Below are 16325 nucleotides of genomic sequence, written 5' to 3' on the forward strand. Positions count from 1 at the left end.
TCACAGTATTAATCGCATTACGTAAGCTAGTTTTCTCCTCGCGTCGCGCCCATTGCGCGTGAATCGCGTCGCGCGGTAAATCATTGCCAGGCCGTAACCAAACCGATTTACGCGCTTTTCGCTTCGCATGCCGACAATTTGCAATTTGAAACAATTTGCAAGGTACAGCCTCGCGGAAGTGAGATAAGGAGCTTGGGTCCGAGCGACTTTTTGGTCAAGGGAAAAGCCCAGCGACTCGGGTGGCGCCGGATAAGCGAGGAAAAAGGAAGAGAAAACGGCGAGGAGACGAGGCGCGGCGAAACTTCAAAACTCCAAGTTCCTTCGGCGCGCGCTTTAAACACGCACGGACGTGCGCGCGGCATACTCGCGCACACAGCTCTACATACCTGAGTATGTCAACGACCTCGCTTCGGTCCTCTCTCACGCTCTCCAGCCTGCCTACGCACCGTCAAGGAATACGCTAAAGTATTACACGAGAGGCGCGAGAGAGAAAGGCTTTATGCAGCAGCAGCAGCCTCGAGGTAAAGGTCCACCAACTTAAGGGCGTTCCGATGTCGTGCTGCCTTGCAGTTGTCAGCGCGGAGCGTACAATTGGATTAGCTTTCGCCTTTTCGCTTTCGAATTATCGCCGCAGTTGGCTTTCTTCCGACGGCTCGCCGATCTAGCGACGACGCTAAACGTCTATCCTGAGATTGGGTTATTTCTTTTTTTTCTCGTCCGAGCACTCTGGAACTGGCCAACCGGACCGTGAGTCGTATTTCGCTCGGGCTTTGCGATGACTCTCAGCGGCACCTTACTTTCGAGGAGAAATGGAGTTTGTGCTTTTCAGCCTTGGCTGAAAGTTTTATGGACGGCCATCGTTGCGCGTACAATGCTATTTACATTTGACGAGTAGTTGATGAGGCTTAACGATCTGACTTACTCGGTTGGCCGCGCGCGCACCGTCATCTTGGCCGACGACGATTGCTCGGGCAGCTATATTGCACCGAAGGACTCGAAATAGCCCGGAGAAAGCTAATAGAAGTGTCGCGGCGAGGACAATAAAGCCGCATAATCGAAAGGCCAGCGAGAGCGGCGTAGGTCGATCGTCTCTGGCCGTGCGAATGACTAGGCGAATAGGCCCGTTACAGCTGGAGAAAAAGCCGAGCATTGACTGCCGAAGCAGTTTGAGACTACTCACGCATACCACCCAGGTCGCGCCTGGTTTTTATTGTCGCGATGTTAGCCTACGCGTCCGTTTGGCGTCTAGTCGTCCCTTCGTTCTTCTTGCACACACATGCACGAAGAGAGCACGAGAAAGGGATATTCTCTTCCCACGAGAAGCAGCAGACAGAGAGAGAGAGAGAGAGAGAGAGAGAGAGAGAGTAAGGTGTGTCCGTCTATATATATACGCGTGTGTGTGTGTAATATGGCTGATGCGCTCGCCTCCTTTTATCAGCTTTTATTTCAGTTTATCCCCCTCCCGATACTTATACTTACTTTGTTCGGCGCTCTCGAGCGAGCGCACTTCGTGTCGGCCGGCAGTTTCGCCGCGCGGCCTCAGAGGCACACCGTGCCCCGCTGCAGCGTCGAGCCAGCTGGATTGAATTGCGTTACCCTGGATTCTGAAATCGAGCGTTGCGCCGCATCGAGCTTCTCTTGCCCATTGACAATCGTCGACGCTTTTACGCCGAGAAATATGATTTGTCCGCTCCACCTGTTCCATCAAACCTTGGAAAACGATCAGCGTCCACGTGACAAACACACTCGTTACGAAAGTATTGCCTTTGAGCAGAACGGTATCTCGCGGCGCACACCCACAGATATTATGCAACGAAACTCCGTATAAAAGCCCTCTTTGATATCTCGAGCCTCGGTGCGCGCTCTCTCTCTCTCTCTCTCTCTCTCTCTCTCTCTCTCTCTCTCTCTCTCTCTCTCTCTTTTGTGTAGCGCTGCAGCGCACGCACGTGCGCAACCAGACGTAAATCAATTTGGAAGGAGGACACTCGAATCGTCAACGCATACGCGAGGGTAGCGAGCTTCGCAGCGCAGAAGAATCGTAAATCCCATCGCGCGCGCCGGGAGCAATTATCTTTCTGTCAATTGTGTGCGCGCGCGGGCGCATGCGAGATCGAGACGCGGCTCGGCCGTTGGCGCAGCAGCGAAGCGCGAAAAGAGCGTTGCTCGCGCGGTCTCGCGAAAAACCAGGTCAGCGACACCGGAGCGCAGCCTCGATAAAAGGAAAAGAAGAGAAAGAAAAAACGAGCGGCTTTACGTTTCACGCCTTCTCAAACAAAGTGCGGATCGATCGGCGAGCCTAATGAAATCGACTTCTTGCTGCACGGCAGCGCGAAGAAAAAACCGATAGGGAGTAGCTGCGATTGGTAATCGAGCGAGCGAGCATTAGGCTACGACGTGCGTGCGTCGCCTCGCGTTATCTTATTACAACGTGGACGTGAAAGTGTAAGGCGGTAGTCTCGTAAAAACACCGATGCACAGTGACTGTAGCTTTTCCCGATATATCGACTCTCTCGTCCCTGCGGCGATGTTTAGTTTCCTTCGGAGTTCCTCGTGTAAGACAAGTTTTGTACATGGTCGCGCGTGAAACTTTCGAAATACAAGCGGAGAGTTCTACTTTTCCGAGAGGAGACGCGCAAAGGAAACGTCGAGTCACTGTTATGGGCTTACAAGGAATGGGACGGGACCAATCGGAAAGGAAAAAGAAAAGCGCGTATGGCTCCGAAGTTGATAAATCGAAGACTGCAGTTGCAACCCCCGTGGATTTGCACCGGCCGCTAACCAATCCAACTGACATTCGCATTCTAGAAAATGACGCCGCGCGGCTGTTTCAAAATCGAGGATGCGCAATTGTCCGTGTGCCCAGAGAGCACGAAATCAGATGGCGCCGCGATGAAGGCGAATTAGCGAGATAGCGGCTCTACGAAGGAAATCACCTGCGCGAGAGGTGGTCGCAGCGAGCGAGAGTCGGTTCCGAAAATCTCACGTGCAGGAGAAGTGGACAATAAATTCCTCCTGCATGGAGCAATAATAATCAGGCCCCCGAGGTCTCTCTCTCTCTCTCTCTCTCTCTCTCTGTCTCTCTCTATACACACACACACAGCCGCTGCTCGCGCGAGAATGGCCAGAGTCGTTGACTCCGCGCCTATAATATACGCTCCTGACTGGCGTTCAACGTGTGCGTGTGCGTATGCGTCCACATGCCTGACTACCTACCTGGCAACACGAGAGACTCTCTCTCTCTCTCTCTCTCTCTGACCGTCGACGAGAGAGCAACAGAGAGAGAGAGAGAGAGAGAGAGAGAGAGAGAGAGAAAGAGAGCAAGCTGCGGGTTGGGAGAGACGGTAACACCGGTGATAGCTGCCTGATCGTAAGAGCGCCAAGACGACGGCTGCGGCAAACGTGGAGGCTATTGCTCCTTCGGCTCCCGCATCCCATCCACCACCGCGTGCCTTCTTCTTCTTCTTCTTCTTCTTGTATAGCCATGCTCCTCCTGTTCTTTTCTGGCGTCGCTGGAATTTCGCGCCCGGGAGAAACGGAGACAGCGTTTTTTCAACTTCAAAGATGCACTTTCGCCTCGCCTCTGGCTGCGACTTCAAAAGACGTTCTTGATCGCAGAGGTATCGATCGCAAACTTTGTGTTGACAAAACTAATCAAATGGAATTTAAAGGCTTCTCAAACAACCTCTCTCTCTCTCTCTTTCTCGTGAATATTCAAGCGGGACCGAGAAAGAAAGAGAGAAGTGGAAAACCTGTTTTTTCCTGCGCGAATCATTATAGGCGTACTAATTTTAGAATCCTCTTTTTGCGGTCAATTAATGAATCCTTCTCATGAAATATTCAAATTTAGAATTGATTCCTGCGGATAGTTCTCTACGTTGAAGCGATGCTTAGAAATGAAACGATCGTTCCCCTTTGACTTGGCAATTTGCGAAAAAGGGGACGGCGACAGTCGTCCACCGCGAGGCGGTATTCACGGGCAGGTGGCGCAGAAGGCAAAGTGTGCGCGTTAATCGAAATTGAATTAAGCCACAAATCAGACGAGGTTCGAGCTTGGACGAGAAAGGCGCAGAGGAGACGGGGGGAGCGGCGGGGCACGCGGGACTCGGTAACAAAGCGAGACGCGGGCTTTTCGCGAGGCCGCCTCGGGGGCGCGCTGGTCGCAGGCGAGGCGAGCGGGGAATTTCGCCCACGCGCGTCCCATATTCCCTCCACGCGCCCCGATATCTTCGGAATGGAGCATAGGTCCGCGCGCCGCGGGAGAGCGGAACCTGTCTCTCTCTCCCGTGCTCACCTGCATTCCATTCGATGCCGAGCGAGCGCGCGCGCGCCAGGCAGGCCCCGAAAGAAGGGCCCTCTTCTTCAGGATCGAATACGCCCTCGACTGAACCCTGCACATAACCACCTACTCTCTCTCTCTCTCTCTCTCTCTCTCTCTCTCTCTCTCTCTCTCGCTTACTCCTTTTCCGAGGCACCTTTATTCTCCAAAGACCCACGGTTTTTTTCCAGCTTTAATAATATGGAAGGAAACGTTTCCAGCTTTTCTTTTTTTTACTTTCAATCTGATTTTACGCGCTCCTTCACTTCTTCGCCTATCTCTACCTTTAAAATGTTACAGAGATTATATCTGAGAGCGTTTTGGACTTGGGCGAGGACGATGGCCACGGACCTCGTTGCTCGCTTGAAAAATGCACATTTTTTTGTTCGCTCAGGTGCCTATTGTAAAAATACTGGCCTCTCGAGCTCTCGAGCTCTTCATTCCAGAGAATATCATTGCCGTGATCGGAAGGCATAAAGAAAGCATTCCGATGGGCTTCATTGGGTCCCGCCATTGCAAAACGTAAATGGACGTATTAAATGGCGCGCGGATCGCTAATAATCGAACGACTTGATCGGCCTCGTTAAAAGGAAGGGGACAGGCGAAGGTAGAAGCCACTCGTGGAGACATCGGTATATGCAGAGCCGCAACCTTGCAGCTGTTGCCCCGGAGACGAATCTCGAGCCATCTGAGAACAAAAACGCGCCACGAGCGGCGGCAGGTCGCGCGGCGAAGAAAAATGCAGTAGCAGAAGCGGCGCTCGGAGACAGCCCGAGCGAAAGAATTCCTCGGTGTGTATTATTGAGTTGTAGCGCAGTGCCCTCCGGATAAGTTTTATCTTGGCTTGGATCCGCTCGCTCGAGTTTTCCATCGCGCCACGAGACGACGGAAATCAAGGCGGTATCGCGTCAACGTTATCTCCGGTGACAAGGCGCGTTCGTGATTTGTCGTTGGATTAGGCTGGCCCCTGCCTCTACGCTGCTGGCTTTGGCGCGCAGCTGGCTTTTGGGTGGTCATCGGCTGCTTGCAAGCGCTGGCAGCTCCGAGGCTTCGTTGGTGGGATCGCTTGTCTTGTGGATACTAATATACCTGCTCTGTCCTGACGTGCCTCGCGCCCACTTCAGCTTTCGGGAAACGTATTCAAAATGATTCGTTCTCCGATCGACTCGACACGGTAAAAGAAAAAAAAGAGACTCGACTTGCCCCGTTCATCGACGCGGATTCGGTGCGAACGGGAGCGAGGCGGAGCATTCGCCAGTTCGAGCACGTCTTGACAGCTGGCCAAATGGGCACGCAAACTTATGTCCCGGAAACTCTGCGGAGTGCGCGCGAGATGCGGCCAAGAATAAAGGATCGCGCGCGTTTGCGAAAACCGAGAAAGCCGCGAGCGCGGGGGTAAGAACGACAGCGCGGCTCGTTCGCACCCAATCGACTGCCGCAACTCTCTCCGTCGCCGACGAAAGCTCATCATCGAGCATATCGCACAGTGGGAACTGGCCCAATTAAAAAACTTTTGCGCCTTTTCTCTTTCTCTTTTATTTGAATGCTGCCGTCACGCACGAAGGTCGAAGGGGGAGAAAGATCGCAAGACGTCGATTACTCCTTAATTGTACGTGCAAGAAAAAGAGAGAGAGAGAGAGAGAGAGAAGGTATCTATCGGATACGCGCTATCCTCTGTATCTCGTGGCTTCCTTTTTTTTCTCTCTTTTGGTACGTGTGTTCCGCCCCGAATGCCAAATAGCACGCGATAGCGTTTATTTCTGAATTCTCGTTTTTTTTGGAGCTTGTTATTATGTGTAGGGTGTGCTCGTTGTTTTGCCGCGCGGTAGTTACCTGCGTGCGCTCGCGCGGCTATTATTCGCGGCGATCGGATTCCTTTGAAAATGTCCGGCGTAATAAGGGGGTCGAAGCGCCGATCCGCTCTGCGACGATGATACTTTACTGATTCATTGTGATGAAAATGCATCTTGTCTTTTTTGCTTCGGACGAACTTCTTCTTCGATCCGGTACAACAATCTTTCGCGTAACGTTGTTCCTCTTTTCTTTTTGATTTTCAAGCTGCGCGCATCGAGGACACTTGGCGAGCTTTCGTAGACGGACGGTGCTGAAACGCGTACAACTTGAAAGTAATACTCGTATATTGATAAATATGGGCTTTAATTAGTGTTTGATACTACGCGGAATTTAATAAGAATATATTATAAAGAAATTTTAAGATTTTATGATTATTTATTAATTAAAATAACTCGAAAAATATATGTTTTAAACCATCAGAAAGAATTTATTCAGAGTGCACAAGGAAAGACACGTCTCTATCGGAGTATCATCTCACGAAGACGTATAGTGCACAACTATGAGGTTTACAAATCACTCATTATCGGCGACATTGATAACGCCAATCGTTCTCTACATCATACAATTTGATATACATGTTACAATTTTGTAATATTCTAGCAATCCCAGGAAAAATAAAGAGATTGATTTTCATTCTTAAATTTGACTCACACTCATATATATACAAGTATAGAGGTATTCGAGTACTCCAAGAGAAATATGAAAATTCTTTAATTGCAAAGAGTATTTACATTAGAATTAATAGAATTATTAGACGTTATCGCAACTGTGTAGTACTTAAAAACATCTTATTTAATATTTTTTTTATATAAATAGTAAAACTCACAGATTTAATATTCAAGACTCTAATATCAGGTCGCCGCTAGTGTAGCTTTTGAATCCACGTCAATTCAATAGCCAGTCAGTTGTTTTTCATCAATTAATATTGAAACTAAAATTCAATGTCAAATCTCAGTTTTCAAATGCATTAAAGCCATCGAAAAATATGAAGATAAATAATCCTTCATAGCATAATCATAGTTCAACTTTCTTCGTAAAACGTCTTTTACTCGTATGTAGCAAAAAAAGGGCTCCACCTAACTCGAGTAAGCTTAAGCTTGTAGGTTTACGATGACATATTATAATGGATTTATATAATGAATTTTTTTATCTTTGGAAATTATAATTAAAAACATGGAAAAATTCGTTTGATTATTATCTGGAAAATTGATGTCATTTTTGTTATATTCATGAATTTACGATTAGATGACCAATGTTTCGCTCAGTTTTCTGCAATCCTATGACAAAGACAATTTTTAATCAGCTATTATCAGTTTTCGCCAATAGACCGCTGTCTCCGTGATATTCAAATATACATAAAAACGTTATAGTATGCTTATGGTAAATATTACAATAGTGCTTTGCAGAATGGCAGTATTCATATAGATATTAAAAATGTTGGTCATATAACTATGGAACTGATTTGTTCAATTGCCACTTGTTAAAGATATTTTAAATAAATCTTGTCCTCTGTCACGGCTAATACGTTATATTTTACTTGATGTCTCGCTGACCGGATTCGTTAATCTTATCAGAAACAACAGTTTAATAGTTTTAAAACCGTCTTGTCATCTCAAAATGAATTTGTCAGTCGAAACATTACAAAATGTCAAATAAAATACAATGTATCAGCCTAAAGTGATCCAGTACAAGAATTATTTTACACATGACCGTGAAACGTGAGAAGATAGCGTTTAATAATTGCTGAAGAACTTCAACATTATAAATCTGTTGATATATGAAAAAAAATTCTATACAATCCGAACTAAACGTCCATGTAAAGGCTACATGTGATTTTCTTAACGACAGCATTACTTTGATGTTGCAGAAAATTGGGACTCGACTTGGTACCTCGACAAGGAAGCCACATGGTAGATCCAGATTCCATGTCCGTGATCGAGTTGTACCAAGTGGTAAGTTTACTTTGCAATCGTATCTCAACCGCACCGAGCTCTCTCTCTCTCTCTCTCTCTCTCTCTCTCACGAGGAAAATTCGCAGCACGTGCAGAGCGCCGAGAACTCGCAAGGGGCATCAGGACGCGGCACTTTGCGTCGCCGCGAGCACAGAAAAGTACTGACGCACCATCTGTACTTTTGCATGCGTGATTTCGGCCACTCCGTCGGCGAGGACGCCGAGATATATTTCTCGCTGTACGACGCCAAACGCGGACAATACATGAGCGAACGCTTCCTCGTACGAATATCCAAGGAGGGCTTCTCCAACTACGTGGAGAAGATGCACAGCAACTGCACGATATTCACCGATTTGGGCAACGCGGATTTGAGCAGGGATTTATACATGGTCGCGCACGTGATGAGATGCGGCAAGATGCTTTATTCGGATTCGGGCAAAAACAAGGCCGGATCCGCCGTCTATCGGAGGCCACATGGTGTCGGCGTGCTCTCGTTGGTCGATGCTACCCAGGAACAGACCGAAGAGCTTGAGCTTACGTTTAAGGTCAGTCTATCAGTTTTAGATCTTCAGTTATATGTTTTTCACTTGTCAATGTTGTCGCTTCGATTTTATTGTTTAAGTATTTCTCAATCAAATTAAGAACTCAGACTTCTGTATAAGAGGTCATGGGTTCGAGCCCCAGGCATGTGAGAATTTTCAAAAATGAAATTTTCATATGTTTGTTACCGTGATTTCGGTGGTTCAGATTCCACTAAAAAGTGTAGGTTTGATCACGATGGGTGTAAAAAACCCCTCTCGCACTCTGCCTAAAATTGTGGGGGGAGGTAGGTCGTCTACACGACTATAGGAAATCAAGATTAATGCCTACAGGTACCTGTTGTACCTCTGCACCGTTTCACGTGAACGTAATTCTTAAAGTAACAATAATAATCAAATGAATAGCGTGATTCGATCGAGAATTCGGATGTAAAGTTGTGAAGCAAGATACGTTTCTCAGACAGTCTATTTGAATTAGAATAGTAGTGCCGAATAATAGCAAAACTTGGTAATTGCGAAGCGGCAACGTTTGCGGATTGCCGTTCCATTTGCAGCCTACAACTATATGCAAACACCCACCAACCATCTGCGTCTTGTTAAATTTTCAATTAGTATAGTGATATCGAAGTGTTACCTAAATTCTTAGCAACAACAACGTTGCGCTCGATAATAAGGAAAAAGAAATGCGAACGGGCCAGATAAATCTGTAAATGGCGATTCGCCGTGTGCGCGCAGGTGTACCAGGGCGACGAGAAGGAATTCCACCAGCTGCACGAGCAAATAATCCGCAACAACAAGTGTTCGCCGTTGCCGGGCCAGCCGAACTACGGGATAGTGGTATCGTTCCGCGTGTTGCACGGCGAGCTGTGCCAGGTGCGCGAGGACAATCCGCTTCTCTTCAAGAACATCTGCCTCACCAAGAAGCTCGGCTTCTCCGACGTGATCATGCCTGGCGACGTCCGCAACGATCTTTATCTCAAACTCGAGCGCGGCGAATTCGAACGCGGTGGCAAGTCCACCGGCAAGAATATCGAGGTACGTGTCGACGTTGCGGTTCGCCGGAAAAACTCCGTCGACCGCCGATCGCACGGTGACCGAGGCTTGCTCAATTGAAATTCCAGGTAACTATCACGGTATTAGACGCCGAAGGCCAGCCGCTCGAGGGATGTCTATTCGGAGCAGCCGGGATGGATGGGAGTTCGGAGTATCAAAGTTTAGTGATTTACCATCACAATAGTCCGTCTTGGGCTGAAACTCTGCGGCTCGCCGTGCCTATTGACAAGTTCTACGCCAGTCACGTGCGCTTCGAATTTCGACATTGTTCCAGTGAGTCTCTCACTTTCGGACGCATCCTTCTCCCTACTCTTTTTGTCAACGCGTCGCCTGCTCCTTACTTCTAAAAAGTGAGACGGATATTTCAGCTCCGCCGCTGGGCTTTTGTTCTCGAGGCGCTTAATTCTTCTTCAAACTCGCACAGTGAAAGTCACGAAACGACGAATTTTCAGGAAGGAGCGTTCGGGAAGTCCTGTCGATTGTTATAAATACAACTGCTTAACGGCTTTCGCGAAAAATTGCGCCACAAACGCAATATTCTATCCACGAAACGCGCGACAATCGAATTCGAGAAATAGAGGAGGAGGCGTCGGGGCGACATTGCCCATTAATCATTCGAATGTACTTTTCTTTCTCTGCCGGTCGACGCAGCCCGCGAGAAGAATGACAAGAAGCTGTTTGCCTTCGCATTCGTACGGCTGATGGAGACGGGTGGCGCGACCCTCCAGGATGGCCTGCACGAGCTCTACATTTACAAATGCGAGGAGCGCGCGAAATTGGAGTCGCTCAGTTACCTCGCTTTGCCGAGCAACGCCCGCGAGCCAAATTGCCAAGGTACGACCGACTGCCTTTTCTTTTGAATTACCCCCTGTGTATATCCACCTGCTATGGCGTCTACTACTTTGGCCTTTTATTTCTTTGGATCCACGTGTTTCGTGTCGCAAGTTTCTAACTTCTTTCTTTTCTAGATGAATTGCTTTGTCTAGAAATTGCGTTTATGAGAACATTACTATTATGCACAAGCAAGCACCATTAAGGAGAGCTTCTATTCGAAACTGCCGTGTATACGAAACTCAAAGTAATGCCTAATATTTGCTCGTACAGGTGTGGCACCTTTTTCACGTTCACCGAAGGAGATCGTTGTCGTGCAAACTTTACTGTGCAGCACAAAATTAACTCAAAACGTCGATCTTCTGAGTCTGTTGCAATGGAAGGCTCACCCAGAAAAGATATTCGAAGCTCTTGGCCGAGTACTTCGTCTCGAGGGCGAGGAACTGGTCAAATTTCTCCAGGATATTCTTGATTCTTTGTTCGCAATGTTCCACACCGAAGATGGCAATTCTACTGCCCATTCTGGCCTCGTCTTCCAGGTAAGCCCTCATTTCACACGTAGAGTAAAAATTTCGCAAAATTATTCAAAAATACGAGTAAAAAAGTGATCATCAAATACAGCAGCGCAATAAATAAATTGACAAAACAACTTTTCTAATCTTCAATTTCAGGTGCTCGTCTCGATATTCATTCTCCTCGAGGACTCCAAGTTCGAGCACTTCAAGCCGGTAATAAACGCCTACATCTCGGGCCACTTTGCGGCCGCACTGGTCTATCAGGGTCTGATCAGCAGCGTGCAACACTGTACCGAGTGGGTGACCGTACCAGAGAAGCAGGAGTTCATCATGAAGTGCTTCAGATCTCTCGAGTACATCTTCAAGTTCATTATCCAGAGTCGAATACTTTACGCTCGAGCGACCGCCGGCCAATACGAGGACAGTTTTCGCAAGGATCTCTACTGCGTTTTCGCCTCGTTCAACAAGATGCTCACTCTACCCTACGAGATGGTACTTGGCCTTCAAGTGGCAGTAATTACATCCATGCCGGCTGTCTTCGAGCAACTAATCGACGTGCTTTCGATATTGGAAGTTGCTACTATGACTTGCTCGCTGTTGGATTCGGTGCCGAGGGATGCTGCGCCACAGGTACAACACAATAAATTCGACTATGTTGTTTCTCAAACTTGTTGTAACCGAGCTTTCGCGCGATTGCAGTTGATACAAGCTAAACTCGAAGCGATCAAGAGTTTAGTCTCGTCCGAGCTATTTAAAGACGACGAAAGTAGAAACATGCTGTTGGGGACGATATGCCGTCACTTGAGAATTCACCTGGTACGTCGAGAAGAGCTGCGCACCTGCACTGAAATTTTGGGCGAAATTCTTGGATTTATGTACAAGAGAGGCAGAGACGGCAAAGTCAACAACTGCGTTCATCATGACGTGGAAACATTGTGTCTGGCGATACTCGATGTTCTCATACAAACGATCTTAATCATCATAAACGCCGGTGGCTCTATACTCAACTGTCTGGTTGCTTGTCTCATGGGACTGCTACAACTGTTAGACGAGTATCATTACGCGAGGCTTTGGGAAGAATTGACGAGCGGTGGCGAGAGAAAACCTCTGAAAGACTTTTTACTGAAAGTGTTTTTAGTTTTACGGGAGTTGGTTAGGCAAGAAATTTTTCCTCCTGATTGGCTAGTACTCAGGATGCAGGCTAATCAGATTATTCTTAAATCTCTACAAGAACTTGCTCAACCACTTGCGTTCAGGTAGTCACCATTTACAATTGCTCGAACAAATATATTCAATTGACGCTTTGGTTGTTTGCAGATTCTTACATGGAAGTTTCGATTCCCAATTGTGGTCGACGTATTTTAATCTAGCAGTGGCATATTTGACGCAACCATCTTTGCAGCTTGAGCAATTTTCCGAAGTCAAACGAGAGAAAGTCATCGAGAAATATGGCGATATGCGCGTACTCATGGGATTCCAAATTCTCTCCATGTGGTCGCACTTAGGCGACAAGAAACTTGAGTTCATTCCAGGCATGGTCGGCCCATTTCTTGAAGTTACACTTGTACCTGAAAGCGAACTGCGTAAAGCGACGCTTCATATCTTTTTCGACATGATGGAGTGCGAACAACGAGCGCGCGGCAGCTTCAAATCGGTCGAGTCGGAATTGATCGATAAACTGGATATTCTTATAAGCGAAAACAAAGGGGATGACGAATATAGACAGCTTTTTAATACGATGTAAGTGACTTAAACTGCCTTACTAATATTTGTTTCAATGATTACTTAATTGTATTAAAATTATCGTGATGTTTTTCATGCCATTATAGGGAACATCTCAGTGCTGTGTAAGTTAATGACATTTTAGAAGTTGATGAAATGCACAAAATTCTTTTGAGATTCCTTGTCCTTTTTTTTCTTTATTTTTCTTTTGTAATTTTAGAAATATAATTTTATTAGTTTTTTTTTCGATTATCATTTCTGTAGTTATTTTTCCGTTTTGGTGACTTAATTAAAAAAATTTTCATTGATTATTTTGCATACACTGAGAAAACCAAAATGTAAATAGAATACCACGAGCTTTCATAAATGTAGCTGAGATTGTGCACGAGTACACCTAAAAATTTCTAAATAATTTCATCAAACCACGAGAATAGCTTATCAAATCAAATATTTCTGTTAAGCTTTAGTATCGACGATAAACCTTTAAACACTTAACTATTTTAAGTTTTCCATTACTATTCCTGTTTTATTCAGTAACTAAAATTCACCTAGTAAAGCTGCACAAAATATGAATTTTCACTTGCGCAGGTTGTTAGATCGAGTACAATCAGAAGATCCAACTTGGAAGGACAGTGGCACGGCTTTCATAACTTCTGTCACGCGCCTATTAGAGCGGCTACTGGACTATCGTAGCGTCATACAAGGCGACGAAAATCGTGATAAGCGCATGTCTTGCACAGTGAACCTTCTGGTAGGATATCATATATTTTTGCCACGTGCACTTCAAATTACTCTCAGATGCAAAGTAATAAACGCGTATGTTAGCGACTCGAGTGTTAATTTCATTATGACTTTCAAAATGATTATTGTTATTTCATTTGCCTCTTCCCGTCGAGAAACGCGACAGTATTCGATGGAGGTTCTGTGTATATGCATCAGAAAAAAGCTTCGCGAATTCGAGAAGAAAACGCAGCAACAAAATCAACCAGTCGCGAAAGAAAATAATAAGTCGTATTTTGAAAAACATCTCGGATTAATTTTGCTCTATCTGCAGAACTATTATAAAAATGAATTTTTCAATCATGAAGTAATAATTATTACGTAATTTTCTGATTAACAAATTTCGTAAGCTTGTGAAATGCTCCTTATTTACGTTTCAAGTACCATTTTTACTTTCCCACAGAACTTCTACAAAAACGAGTTCAATCGCAAAGAAATGTACCTCCGTTACATCTACAAGCTGCACGACCTGCATCTCGCAGCGGAAAACTACACGGAAGCTGGCTTCACAATGAAGCTCTATGCCGACCAATTAGGCTGGGGTTCGACTGTTCTTATGGCTGATCACAATTATCCCCAACAACCTGAATGGCAGAGAAAGGAGTTACTCTATCATAAAATCATCCACTATTTCGATCGAGGAAAGTGCTGGGAAAAGGGTATTCCATTATGTAAAGAGCTCGCGGTTCTTTACGAGACAAGGCTATACGATTATGCAAAACTTAGCGAGATTCTCAAGGTCCAGGCCAAGTTTTTGGATAACATCTTGACCCAGCTCAGACCTGAGCCGGAATACTTCAGAGTTGGCTTTTATGGATTGAGTTTTCCGTTGTTTGTCAGGGTAAACATTTGTCTTCATCAGTTTTTATTCACATCGATCTTGTTTTAACTCCGTATCTGACTGTGATACATTTCTTATTTTAGAATAAACTTTTTATCTACCGAGGTCTAGAATACGAAAGAATCGGCGCATTTACACAACGACTGCAAACAGAGTTTCCGAGTGCGCAAATTTTAATGAAAAATTCTCCGCCAGACGAATCCATTCTTGCGTCGGAAGGCCAATGTAAGATAATTAAATAAATACTTCTAATATTTGACAAATGTAAATCATTGATATTCACTTTTGAAACAGATATCCAAATTTGTAATGTAAAACCAATCCCCGAAGAAGGAAGTCTGGGCTGCAGTCAGTTCGAGGTGCCAGAACGCGTAGTGGCGTTCTATCTGGTGAACGACGTGCGTCGTTTTGTATTCGATCGACCATTGCACCGCGGACAAGTCGACCGCGAGAATGAATTCAAGTCCCTGTGGATCGAACGTACAAGCCTTACCACCGAGGCCAAACTACCGGGAATCTTGAGGTGGTTCGAAGTTATCGACAAGAAATCCGAACTTCTGGCGCCTGTGCAGTACGCTTGCGAGACTATGCAGAGCGTCGAGCGTGAACTGCGGCGACTTGTTGCACAGGTATACATTCTATAATTCGTTGACGATCCGACCGTTACATAATGTGTTTCTATCTTCTGTGCACAGTACACCGCGGAGCCACATCGAAATATCAATCCGTTCAGTATGCGACTGCAAGGCATAATCGACGCAAACGTAATGGGTGGCATCACCAAGTATCAAGAGGCATTCCTGACGGCCGAGTTCGCACGGCAAAATGCGGAAATGATACCGCACGTTAACAAGCTGAAGAATCTCATTCTAGATCAGATGAGCGTGCTGGAATCTGGGCTAGTGTTACACGGCCAAATCGCACCCGCGGGTGTGCAACCGTTACACAAGAGACTGATTGAAAGGTTTACGCAACTGAAGCAGAGTCTGGGTCCGATGACAAGGCAGCGTATCGTGCATCAAGACAGTATTATCAAGTACGTTTCTCTAAAATTACAATTGAATTCCAAAAGTAATCTCTATGATATTATTTCAAAATGTTTTAGCTCACCATTGCCACCAGTACCTGTGGACAAACAACGACCCGTAACTCTCGAATCAATGATCGGTTCGCGAATGTCAAGAGCCGACAGCGACAGTCATCTCGACGACGAAGGTTTTTACACTAAAGTCGAGCATTGCACAAGCAATGGCAGTGCAAGCGGCGAGATTGGACCGCCACCGCCGATACCACAGCGCGAAGTGCGACCACGATCCGTTGGTTACGGCACTACGCCACCAAGACCAACTCATCAGCGTACACTAAGCAAACCGCTTAGCCCCAAGCTCCCGTTAAGAAACTCACTTTCCACTCCGACTGATGGTGGTGATCAGAATAATATGATTAATTCTTGGAGCGAACCGAGTACGGAACCTGCACCACCTTTACCTCCACGTGGTTTAGGTATGGGCTTTATTTTTTATTGGAGATTCAGTGCTTACATTGGAAATATTATTTCAAGTGCCTGACAAAAGAGATATGAGCACAAGCTTAATAGCACCGCCAGCACCACCCAAACGACTGTCGCACAAACGTAGCAATGACTGGAGTGGCGACGACGATCCGAGAAATTCAACCGACTCACACGACTTACGCGATAGTGGCATATCGACTTTATCTAGTCTCTCGGATTTTCAATCACACATGTCCAACCTGAACAATCTCAGCTATGAAGATTTCGAGCCACGGGCCAGGTGTAACGACATCATGAATATCTCACCTCCCACTGTGATAAGCGCTATGACTATATCGACAGTCAGCTTCTCTAGCGTTTCCAGTGTGAATTTTCAAAATTCTCATACCATACTTGGTCAAGAGGTAAAT

General features: G+C 46.1%; 1 protein-coding gene across 2 annotated transcripts in view; it reads left to right on the top strand.

The window, feature by feature from the left end:
- Positions 1-16325, top strand: part of LOC131670141 (dedicator of cytokinesis protein 3) — a 56828-nt gene that overhangs the window by 38785 nt on the left and 1718 nt on the right. The window contains exons 5-21 of one of the 2 annotated variants that reach the window (XM_058945525.1): positions 8037-8121; positions 8208-8666; positions 9396-9695; positions 9782-9986; positions 10365-10547; positions 10818-11083; positions 11216-11689; positions 11759-12315; positions 12377-12799; positions 12889-12906; positions 13370-13532; positions 13965-14402; positions 14486-14627; positions 14697-15031; positions 15098-15438; positions 15508-15905; positions 15964-16319. In XM_058945525.1, coding sequence (XP_058801508.1) covers positions 8037-8121; positions 8208-8666; positions 9396-9695; positions 9782-9986; positions 10365-10547; positions 10818-11083; positions 11216-11689; positions 11759-12315; positions 12377-12799; positions 12889-12906; positions 13370-13532; positions 13965-14402; positions 14486-14627; positions 14697-15031; positions 15098-15438; positions 15508-15905; positions 15964-16319 — 5143 coding nt within the window. The remainder of the gene's footprint in view (positions 1-8036; positions 8122-8207; positions 8667-9395; positions 9696-9781; positions 9987-10364; positions 10548-10817; positions 11084-11215; positions 11690-11758; positions 12316-12376; positions 12800-12888; positions 12907-13369; positions 13533-13964; positions 14403-14485; positions 14628-14696; positions 15032-15097; positions 15439-15507; positions 15906-15963; positions 16320-16325) is intronic. The other variant, XM_058945526.1, reaches the window with a different exon arrangement.

The sequence above is a fragment of the Phymastichus coffea genome, unplaced genomic scaffold, assembly GCF_024137745.1.
Source record: "Phymastichus coffea isolate CEN01 unplaced genomic scaffold, Cenicafe_Pcof_1.1 PCOF00100, whole genome shotgun sequence".
NCBI classification, from domain to species: Eukaryota; Metazoa; Arthropoda; class Insecta; order Hymenoptera; family Eulophidae; genus Phymastichus; species Phymastichus coffea.